Below are 11,759 nucleotides of genomic sequence, written 5' to 3' on the forward strand. Positions count from 1 at the left end.
CCCAGCCCCGCTGTCCCCTCCCGCCCCGCGTCGCGCGCCAGACCGCGCGGGCGCAACTTTCTTAAAGGGACAGGTGGCCGGAATCCGAGTCTACCTGGGGCCGCGATTCGGCCTCCGGTCCGGTTGTCCCCACTTTAGGGGAGAGACGAGGTTGCAACAGATCTCTCCAGCCACCCACCTATTCCCCGTTGCCCCAACCCCGACGCAGTGACGGATTGCAAGTTTTAATGCACCCAGCATCCTTTTACAATTTAATTCATTTGGCCTAAATCGCCCTTCCACTGCTACTCAACGCAGTTGCTGGCACTGTGGGCAAAGTGTCCCTACCCTGGAGCCCCACCCCACCTGGAGTCCCGGGGTGTGCAAAGCTTGATGCTGCTGGGATACGCCCTCTGCAATCCCCTTGACCCTGCCCTGTAACTGACCCTAGGGGAAAAAGCCCCCCGCACGGCTACTGCGCATGCTCTGAGCTGGACAGCTCCAGAGAGGGAAATTTAAAAACGGTTCTTGCTGCGACGGCGGCCAAATTGCAGAAGGCGAGGGGCGAGCGCGAGGGTGTATCCCTCCGAAACCCTCGCCCGCCCCAGGAGCGCCGGTAGCGGCGGCCCGGCGAGGATCCGCTCCAGGTACCGCCTTTCAGGGTCGGCTTTGCTCCCTCCTCCCGGACAGTGCCCTGCATTGCATTTCCAGGGTGGAGACAGGCGCAGGAGCTGTGGGGGCTGCCTCTCTCTGCTCCCCCATTTTCCTTCCGGGGTGTACCTGAATGACTTTTGGGGCTGCTCTGAGAGTTTATGGTGGGTGTCTGTGTACGTTTCAGGTTCGGAGTTTGAAAAACTTAGGGACGATTTCTTTTTTTAAAGCTGTGTTTGTGTGTGGCCAGGGTAGGGTGGGGGTTGGATGGGTTTTCCGACAAGGGCATGTGGCATTTCTGAAGGCATTCCTAGGGCGGGAGCCATGTGGGGATTATTCCCTTTGCAAGTGGGAATTTGGCTTCCCCAGAGAAACATACGTGACACATCAAGCCGTCCTTTTTCGTTTATTTTTTATTTTCAAAGTGATCATAACTGAGCTGCAGTTGAACATACTAGGCTTGGAAGGGAATCTGATTTTTCTGATTCCTACTTTGCAAACCCACATTTTCCAAGACTTGACATTTAGATTCTAGAGCCTCCCTCTGCCCTTCCCCCATTAATTAGAAAGAACCTGGAATTTCATTCTATTCTCTTCATTTGCTTCTAAAACCCTGTAGAATTGCCCTGGGAAAGTGACCTGTGACGCCCAGCAATCCTCTACTTTCTTTCTTTCTCTCTCTCTCTTTCTTTCTTTCTTTTTCTTTCTTTCTTTCTTTCTTTCTTTCTTTCTTTCTTTCTTTCTTTCTTTCTTTCTTTCTTTCTTTCTTTCTTTCTTTCTTTCTTTTTCTTTCTTTCTTTCTTTCTTTCTTTCTTTCTTTCTTTCTTTCTCTCTCTCTCTCTCTCTCTCTCTCTCTCTCTCTCTCTCTCTCTCTCTTCTTTCTTTTTTCTTTCTTTCTTTCTCTCTCTCTCTTTCTTTCTTTTTTTTTCTTTCTTTTCTTTCTCTCTCTCTCTCTCTCTTCCTTTTTTTTTCTTTTTTAAATATTCTGTTAGTTGTTTGAGCTCCATCCTTTCTGAATTGTGGGAAAACTGTGGGTTTCTGCCCTGTCCACATCGTTGCTCATGGGAGCTTTGTTTTCTGCTTGTCTTTCCCCAAGGAGATGATAGAAAGTGACATCTCATCCATAATGTCAGGAATTATTCGAAACTCAGGGCAAAATCACCACCCCTCTCCACAGGAATACAGGTGAGGGCTTCAACAATAACCAACAATATATTTTGTAATTGTTTAAAGTGTATATGTGCTGTTTATGGTTTCTGAAAACTATTACATTCAATCCTGAGATTTTGTGGGAGATCTAGAAAGTCTTGATTTCAAGATTGATCTCTGTGAGGGTGTTGTGCCTGTGGGCTCGTGGCCTGGGGCGATGGGACCACGGAATGCCTGCAGACTTTTGTCCCCTCCAGGAGAGGTCCTCTCCTGGGTTAGAGACTGGGTTAGGATGTGAATGTTAAGATAACAACAGCAGCTATTGCCTTCCCTCCAATGGCCCTAATGGGGCTCCAGGAAATTCCCCCAAAAGCTTTTTTTGGGGGGAGGATTGACTTCTTTTCTCCTTGGATGTTGGAAAAATTGTGAATTAAAATTCCTGGGTTCTTAGCCTGGTTGTATGACTTTCAGCAAGTCCCTTGCCCTCTCTGGGCTTCTCCCTCTTCAGTGAATGATGCTCTTGAATTAGATGGTCTTAAGGTCTCTTCTCGGTCTCCTTTATTGGAAGAATAAATTAGATGGAGACTGAGGCCAAAATAAATTATTTCTTGAGGCTGGATGAAGTGAGATACAAGTGTGTGTATCTTTTTCATCTTTTTTATCTTCCAACCTCAGACCTAGAGAGGCCCTTAGATGGGTAAACCGGTCCAGCCCCCTTCTTTTACAGATGGGGAAACTGAGGTCAAGAGAGGAGAAGGGGCTTGTCCAAGGTGACACGGTAAATAAGAGAGAGGAGAAGAAAAAAGGAAGGACCTGGAGTTCCTCCCAGCTTCTCTCCCTCCAGCCGGGGTCCGCGCGGGGCTGGGCTACACGGGTTCCCAGCCCTCCCCATCCCATGGCAAGCACCATACTCATGGGTTGAAGGGTACAGCCCAGATTATGGAGTGGGAGACAGGACAGAGGCTGGCCTGGGAAAAGCAGGCTGTCACCTCAGACCACCCCCACGGACCCCTGGGGCCACTGCAACTCACCAGCAGTGCCTTGTGGGGCAACAGCAGAGGGCTGCTGCTTCCTGAGAGCTATGGGTCCGGAGGCTGCCTTCTGAGACACAAATAAGGACACATATTCAAACAGGAATTTGCCGAGAGTCTGCCGTATGTGGAGCTGGGATGCCAGATGTGGGCCAGCCACCCAGCGGTTTGTTAGCACCTACTGCCCTCACTCACTTCAGCCTGGGAGGCTGCTTTGATGAGTCCTGTTGTACGGGTGGGGAAACTGAGGCTCAGAGCAATGAAGTGGCTTTTCCCAAGATCATACAACCAAAGACCTCTGGGCTTCCCTCCAATGCTGAATGGGTTTAAATAATGACAAGTGAATTGGGAGCAGCCTAAGGGTTAGGAGCTTGGGCTCTGGAGTTAGAATCCCAGTTCCCTGGCTATGTGGAGCTCTCTGAGCCCCAGTTTCCTCATCTATAAGACGAGGATAGAAATATTACCCACTGCATGAGTACAATATAAAGACTGAATAACAATGTCTGACTCTGCCACTTGCCAATTGTATGATCGTGGGCAAATCCTGGGTGCCTGGCCTTTCTTATCCACGTGGATTCAGGGCTGTCTTCTTATATTAAAGAGCTAGCATATCCAGAAGGCAGAATAACATCATCATCATCATCTCATCATCATCATCATCATCATCATCATCTATGGTTTCTTAACATTTTAGTAACTGCTGGCCCTGTGCCACAACCACCCCATCAGAGTAGCACTATTGTGCCCACGTAGGAAATGAGGAAAACAAGCATCAACCAGATCAAATGGCTTTCTTAACAAGATGACACAGCTAGTTTTGGGTAAAGTGAAAACTTGAACCTCAGGCTATTGCACCCAGAGGGTATTGTGGCTACCGCACCCCATCGGTGAAGAGTACAGGTGCAAGAACAAAGTAAGTTGCTCTACCACCTTGCAGCTGTGTGACCCAGAACAAGTCACTGACCCTCTCTGTTCCTCGGTTTCTTCATCTGTGCAATGGAACAATGAGAGGACCCAATTCACAGGTTATTGAGAGGATTCTGTGCCTCCATCTAGAAAAGGCCTGGAACAGAGTGCTTTCTCATGGAGGGGGAGCTTTTATGATCATGCAGCCACCCCCCTGCCCCTTCCAACCACTCCCATTTTTCTCCCCACATAATAGCCCCGGAGAAGTTTATGAGCTTCTGATCCCCCCTCCCACATCTCCATGAATGGTTCCAAGGACCACTCAGGCTGCCGGTCCTGCCTGGTTCCAGCCCCCATCCAGCCCTCCACTAAGCTGCCTGCCACTCCATCCCCAGGGGCCAAATTTGGCCGTTAACTTTCAATGGCTGTGTGCAGGGAGGTGGAGGGAATGGGCAGCAGCTGGAGGCTGCCCTGTCTCCAGGGAGCTGTCGGGAGTCAGTGTCCTGGCCTAAACAGCAAACTGGCAGCAGTCTCCCCACCTGCAACACTGTGGCCAGGGGCCAGGGGGTGGGGGCAACCCTGACCTCCTGGGCAACAGCAAACAGCACTTGCTCAATGTGGGTTAGCCAGTTTCCCCTTGGCTCAAAGGCTAGGAGAAGAATCCACTCTTAAAGGTACTGAAAAATGGAATAATCAAGCACCTACTGTGTCCCAAGCACATGCTAAGCTCCTTAGCAAGTGCACTATCCCATTTCATCTTTATAGAAACAACCGTGTTATAGGTGCTGGCAATATCCCAATTTACAGCCAAGGATGCCAGGGCCCGGAGCCATGACTTGCCCAAAGGCATGCATTCAGGGAGAGTCAGAACTGCAAATATTAACTACCTGCCCCAACCTTTGGAATTTGTTCTAGAGGTCAAGTCCAACAACCTCCTTTTACAATTTGGGAAACTGAGGCCTAGGGAGGCAAGAGAAGGCAGGCTATTGGCAGCTCGGACCCTCACGTTCTTCCAGGGCCATGTGGCTCAGTGGTTCTCCTTATAAATCTTTGTGCCCCAGACCCTTAGTCCCTCCTCTAAGAAATGAGGTGACCTTGGGCAAAACCCTTCTCCTCTCTGGAAGGTGGTTTTCTCATCTTCGAACCATACTGCGGGGCGCACAGTAGATACTTAATAAATATTCATTGGGTGGATGGATGGATGGTTCAATGAACATCGTGAAAAATAATATGTCAATGGAAATGCAGGAAGGCTGTAGGCTCGAAGGATGAAGTCCTGTTGCATGGACCAGGACAGGCAGACACCACCTGCCTGCACTCTTAAGCCCCCACTGAGCTGTGTAAGGGGATGGTTTAACCCCCATAACAGTGTGGCTCCACCCATGAGCCGTAACATCCTTGCAGGGGGTTGGGGGCTCCATCTGTCAGGGGCGTGTCTATCCCAATATCTTTACAACTCTTCGCCCTCAGGGTGCCAGAACAGCTCCTCAGGGCGCCTGTGGGCAAGGAAGAGAAGTAACTTTCTTGAGGTCCAGCCCTCCTTTGGGGTCTTGTAGTTCCACCCCTATAAATGTGTGTTCATGAGCATGTGCGCACACGCACACACACCCACACACACCAAGTCCCAAGGCAAATCCTAGAAAGGGAAGTTTCTCTTTTCCAAATTCCTAATCAAATCGTTTCACATTATACTCGCTCTTGGCCCAGGTGGGAATTTCTGAGCTTGCTAAATTGCTTTTGATTTTCTTTTTCCTGGAAACAGTTACAAAGGCTATTACAAAAGATATGTTAGCTAAATAAACACCTCCGTGAAATGCTTAATCCCTTTTGTGTAAAAGTTGGATTAGAAATAAGAACAGTTTGTGGTGACGTAACAGTTTCTTACCAATCACATCTGGAGAAGGCAGGTGAAATTTCTTCTTGTAACCAGGGCAAATGTGATGTCCCAGGGAGGGCCGCATGTGCCTCTGCACTGCTGAGATGGTGAGCTGACCCCCAGAGACAATATTTTCTGGGCAAACCCCTCCCAGGGACCATGCAAGGCAAGAGGAAAGAACACAGTGGGAAGGAAGAAGGAAACGTTGTACGCGGGGCCCTGTGTTACAGTTTATCCGATCTTATCCTCATGACTGCCCTCTGTGGTCGAAATCTTTATCGGTCCATTTTACAGATGAGGAAACTGAGGCACAGAGAGGGGAAAAAGGAAACGTGGTTTGAGTACCTGCTGTATGCGGGGCCCTGTGTTACAGTTTCTCCCATCTTATCCTCATGACTGCCCTCTGTGATCGAAATCATTATCGGTCCATTTTACAGATGAGGAAACTGAGCCACAGAGAGGTGAAGTGACTTGCCTAAGGTCCCACAGCTGCAAAGGGGTTGAGATGGGATTCAAACCCCAAAACGGATGGTCCTTCCACTGCACAGTTGCTGCATCAGCTCTAAGGAACACCAAGCTAGGAAATAAAGGGTTCGATGTAGGCTCTAGACTTCAGCCCTGTAGGCAAAGATCCCCACAGGAACTGTAATCCATGCACAAATATGCGTGGCCCCTGCAGCTCCTCAGCGAGTGCATCTTCCCATTTCACCTTTCAACAGGACAGTGACCATGGGCTCCAGTTCACCTTGGGTGGACAAATATTTGTGGGCTGGTCACTGTGCCTGCAATCAGGTGTGAGACAAAGTCATCCCTGTCCTCTAGGAGTTTAGCATCTAGAAGGCAGAGATAGATGAGAAGAGATGCCTGAGTGAAATTAATGGGTGATCTCAAGAGTCTATGCTGTGTGTAGACATTAATGGCCTGAATCATTCCGGGCAATGAAAGATTGGGAGACTGGTCTGGGAGGGCTTCCTGGGGGCGGCGGTGTGTAAGCTGGGCAGGAAATAAATAGAGATTGGTGAATGCAAGATAGGTTGGGGCTGGGCTAAGGGATCTTTCCTCCCTCTCCTGCTCCAGCAGGTATGTAATAAAGCCCAGAGGGTGCCGGCTTTGTGCTGAGTGGTGAAAAAAACAGAGGGCCTCCCATCCTTGCCCTCTTAGAGTGGAAAGAGTAGAAACACATTTATAAGTGAATACTTTGTTGCAAAATGCTAAATGTTCTTCAGAACACAAGAAGGACCACTAGGGTTAGGGGGTGGCCAGGAAGGATTTCTCAGAGGAAGGGACATTTAGGCTGAGAAAGAGCCATCATGAGAAAGAGCCAGCCATGAATGAGTACATGGAACAGCATTCCAGGCAGAAGGAACAGCAAGTGCAAAGAGAACTTAGAATGTTTGAGGAACTGAAGGGTAAACAGGTTTGCGAGAGCAGAGGGGATGGGAGGGAACAGAAGGGAAGGAGATAGCTAGGGGCCAGGTCATGGCAAGAAGCTGGACTCTTACTTCCCTGGCTGATTTTAAGGACAGCAACAAGTTCTGATGCCCCTATTGAAAGGCCACTCTAGCTGCTGCTAGGTGTTTCACAAACACTTCTCTAGCACTTGAGCCAAACACTGTACTGTGCTCTTCCCATGGTTTACTTACTAAGAGGCAAGCCCTGTTATCATCTCTGTTCCACACACGAAGAAACTGAGGCTCAAAGGCATTGAGTCATTTGCCCAAGGACCCCCATTAGGAGTGGAGCCAGAACTGGACTTCAAGTCTCCCTGGGCTCGCCCCTCCCGTGCCCTGCTCTCCCAGCTCATCTTCCATCCCTCCAGCAACATGACTGATTAATTAAGGACATGGTTAATTAACATTGTCAGATTGGTCCCTCGGTCAGTATAGGATGGCAACCATAGACTCCACCGGTGTCTCGCTTTGCCCAGGGCCACCGCAGAGTCCCCTGGCCATGGCCCTGTCACCATGGAGGCACCTAGAAAATTCTTCTAAAAATGGTATGATGGCAATTTGCCCTTCCTGCCCACAGCCAAACTGGCAGAGTGGCCCAGCGAGGAGGCTGCAGGGTGGGTGATTTAAATCTCAGCTCCTTTGCTGACACGCTCTGTGGCTGAGGGGCATCTTTTCCCCTTTCCGGGCCTCAGCCATCACACCTGTGAAAAATAAGTAGCCATCCCACAGGCTGTCAGGAGATGGGGAAGGTGCAGTGAGCTAGGAAGGCGAGCAGGAAGGTAGGCACGCCACGGGGCACACCTCTCCTCCTTTGTGTACTAGGTCAGTTAGAAAGTCCTCTCCTTGGACAGAGGGAGATTTGTCTGCTTTCCAGAACAAGGCCTGGCAATTAGGAGTACGGGAAATATTTGTGGAATGAATCAGGTGCTTACTGAGTGTTGGACACTCTGCTGGTGGCTGTCCCCACCAAGGCCGCTTCACGCTGAATCCATACTCTTCAGAGGATGTTTACAATAATATGAATTGCTACCATGAACTGCGCATTGACGTGCTGGACGCTTCACCTTCATTGTCTCATTCACTCTTCATGATACCCTGTGAGATAGGTGTAGGTGTCAGCATCCCCATATTGCAGATGAGCAAACTGAGGCAGATGACTGCAGACAAGTCCCACAGCTATTGAGTGACTGGATGGGATTCAAACCCAGGCCTGGCTGACCCTAGAGCCTCCACTTGCAACCAGAACACTGAATTGCCACAAAAAGAGCAATGAGGGACCCCATGGCCCATGGTCCCCAGCTGAGATGTGCTCAGAATGTGGCATTGCAGAGGGCTTGGCCTTCTGATGAGCCCAAAGCCTTCTGAGCAAAACTCACAAGGGCACACAAGGAACACATGGGGTGATTAGCACATAGGAGGCACTCAGAAGATGGCGGCTGGGTTATGACACTCATGACAGAGCATTATTCTGTTGTTGATTTTCCCAGGATACCGCCTTGCTCCTAGCTAGAGTGTACCCTCTCTTGGACAGTCCATGCTCTGACTCCTTCAGAATGGGGCTAAACCCTTCAGTTTCCCCGCTCTTCAGAGGTGGGCTGTCCACCTCTACATTCCCCACCCTGGATGGACCTGAAGGCTGTGGGTTCCACAGAGATGGAAGGGGCTCAACTCCCTGCATTCCAGGTAGAGAAATTGAGGCCCAGGGAGGGTCAGATGGGAGGTGCTGGGGCAGGTACCTGGACCACTGCCAGGAGGCTGCTGAGGCAAGTTCACCTGGCGTGGCCTCACCTTTCCTACCTGTGAGAGGGGGTGATGATACCCATTGGGGTGTGTGTATGTTTTAATAATGGAAAGATGGATATGGCTGAGCTTCAAAAAGGAAGAAGTGCCTCCGTGTGGGGTGGGGAGCTGTGGATGAACTACTGAATCCAGAAAGGAACTCTGAATTCTCAAATGTCTTTTTATTTTCTTTTTGCCCAAAAAGCTCTCCACTTACTAATGCGATTCCCCCCACCCCACCCCGCCCCCGTCAGTGACAAATCCCTCAGTTGGTTGAAAAGGATGCATTGTCATGGTCACCTAAGGACTCTGAACTAATGTTTAACCTGCCTTTTCAGAGAAGACTAGATGCTTCATCGGATCTGATGCTTAGCTTAACTGAACTGTCAATGGACAGGTGCCATATTCTCCACAGCCACTTTACTGTACATGCCACTATTATGCCCCTTTTATACAGGAGGAAACTGAGGCCTAGGGCAGGTGAGTTTACCTGCCCCAAGTCACACAGCCAAGGAGTTCAGGCCCAGGCTCACCTGCCTTGGCGTTCCTGCCCGCTCCTAACCACGGTGCCACTCTGCCTTCCCAGAGCCCTAACGACAGTGAGGCCCTGGGGGAACCTCTGCTCAGCCATTGCTGCTTTACAGATGGGGAAACTGAGGCCTGGAGAGAGAAGGAAGCTTGCCCAGGGCATAGGACTTTGGAAATGCAATTTAGCCGCACACCGCTCCCATGAATTATAGGGTCTTTGCATCGGAAGGGATCTTGGAGGCTGCTTGGGCTCATCTTTCACCACCAGGGGTCTCACAAGTCATCCCTTGGCTCCTGCTTGCATGCTCCTGGGACAGAGAACTCACTACTTTGTTTGTTGCCTCCCTGTTTTAGAGTCCTTCCCTGTAACTTCCTCACTGGTGGGGTGGCCTGGGAGAAACCTTTTTAAGGAAACGTACTAAAACTCAAAATTCCATGAAATCGGCTCCTGAAATTTCCAAACCTAAATCAGATTTCTACTTATATTAAGCCAATGTAGAAACACCACAGATTTTTCCATTAAGATCGAAAAGAATGTTCTAGACCACTGTGGCCTAGTGGAACTTTCTGTGATGATGGAAATACTCCATATTTGCCCTGTCCACTATGGCAGCCACTGGCCACGAGTGGCCACCAAGCCAGTGAATGTGGCTGACACAGAAACTGAATCTGTAATTTTGATTTTAGTGAATTTAAATTTCAGTAGCCACACATGGCTACCTATTGGATAGCACAGTGGTAGAATTTTCTAGAATTCACAGAGCACATATCTTCACCCATTCCTCATAGGGCAGGGAGAAAGGACAGTAGAGTTGTAATCAACCCAGTCTCTGGCTAGGAGACCTTAACCACAGGTTTGTCCTGACCTCAGTGTCCCCATGTGGTGAACGGAAGACAATAATGTTAATACTTACCTGATAAAGCTCTTGTGCGTTTGACATGTGACCAAAAGTGTAACCCCTTTAGCTCAGGGCTGGCCACACACCAGGGGCTCGCCCATCCCAAGCCGTGGCCACAGGCTTTCACCCTGCCTGACCCTGAGGACAATGGGGGTGCGGCATCTGGAAAGCTTAGGACTATTTGCTCATTTGTCCAATCTATGAGGACTTATTGAGCACCACTATGTGCCCCAGCCCTGTGTTAGGCTCTGGGGGTATGGCTCCTCCCTTAAGGGGTATCAGCATCAGGGTCACCTAGGGCTTCCTGCACTCAGCAATGAACTCAGGGCTTGTCCTAGCCTCCTCCCTGCCAGACCTGGGGGTGCAGCCCCTGACCTCCTGGGGACATTAACTAGGCTCAGGAGAAGGTGGAGGCTTGTGTCCAACTAAGGAGCTCCCTGGGACTCAGAGAAAGGGGGATTCAGCTGAGAGGACACTAAAGGTACAAAGAGGGAGAAGGAAGGCACCCTTTGTGAGAGGGAACAGGGGGCACAGAGGAAGACACATGAATTGTGTTAAAGGAGTCGGGATCAATAACGCACCCCAGGCTGCAGGGCTGGTCACACACTATGCCCGTGTTAGAGCGTGGGGTCACCTGAGCCAGCTGCAGGGCAAGGTGGGGGCCATGGCTTCCAAGCACTGGGTGTTTAGGAATCACCAGAGGTTGGGGGATGCAGTAAGTACAGGTATTGACTTTATCCCCAGAGAGCCTAACTCAGTGGCTCTGGGCAGCCCTGGTGGTGGCGACACAGGATAGATGATGTGTGGGAGGGAGATGGGTCTGTTGGAGATTGGGAGGCCCTGGATGCCACATCAGCGGGGGAAGAGGAGAAGATGGATGCTTATTAAGAGCCTGCTATGGGGGCTTTGCCTTCCTTGTCGTCGCCCTCATTTTGCAGATGAGGAAACCGAGGCTCAGGAAGGTTTGGAAATGCATCTGATGTCACCAAACAGGAAGAGTAGGGCCAGGACTTCATCTCAGGGCCCCTAGGCACAGTAACAGAGAAAGAGAGGGGCGGGGGGCTCACACACAGAGCGACACAGACACATTCACAGAGGCACAGAGAGGACAGAGAGACACAGAGAAGTAGAGCATGGGAGAGAATCAGAGACAGGGTGATGGGAGCGATGGGGACCAGGGGAGGTGGCAGAGGAGCAGACGGAAAAAGTGGGGTCTTTGAAGTCCGATTCTTGTTGCTTCCTCTGGAAGTGACCCCAAGCGGGCAGGCATAAGTGACACGGTGAATGGAGTTAGGAGCTGGGTTTCCTCCTCACTCAGAGATTGAAGAGACAACCCCAGATCAGGGAGCAGGACAGGTCTTGGGCGACCCCAGGGCAATGGGGTTGGTGAATGTTCTATTGTTTTCTAGCAGAAGAGAAACTCACTCAGGACACTGGCACAGGGACACAGACACATGGACACACACACACACACACACACACACACACACACACACACACACACACCAGG

At 50.2% G+C, this 11,759-nt stretch overlaps 1 protein-coding gene across 1 annotated transcript in view; it reads left to right on the top strand.

The window, feature by feature from the left end:
- The first annotated feature begins 524 nt into the window (after positions 1–524).
- FOXN4 (forkhead box N4) overlaps positions 525–11,759 on the top strand; it is a 25,993-nt gene continuing 14,758 nt past the window's right edge. Inside the window, exons 1-2 of the mRNA XM_006922155.1 lie at positions 525–626; positions 1,727–1,815. Coding sequence (XP_006922217.1) covers positions 1,730–1,815 — 86 coding nt within the window. The 5' untranslated portion in view covers positions 525–626; positions 1,727–1,729. The remainder of the gene's footprint in view (positions 627–1,726; positions 1,816–11,759) is intronic.

The sequence above is a fragment of the Pteropus alecto genome, unplaced genomic scaffold (assembly GCF_000325575.1).
Source record: "Pteropus alecto unplaced genomic scaffold, ASM32557v1 scaffold259, whole genome shotgun sequence".
Classification (NCBI taxonomy): domain Eukaryota; kingdom Metazoa; phylum Chordata; class Mammalia; order Chiroptera; family Pteropodidae; genus Pteropus; species Pteropus alecto.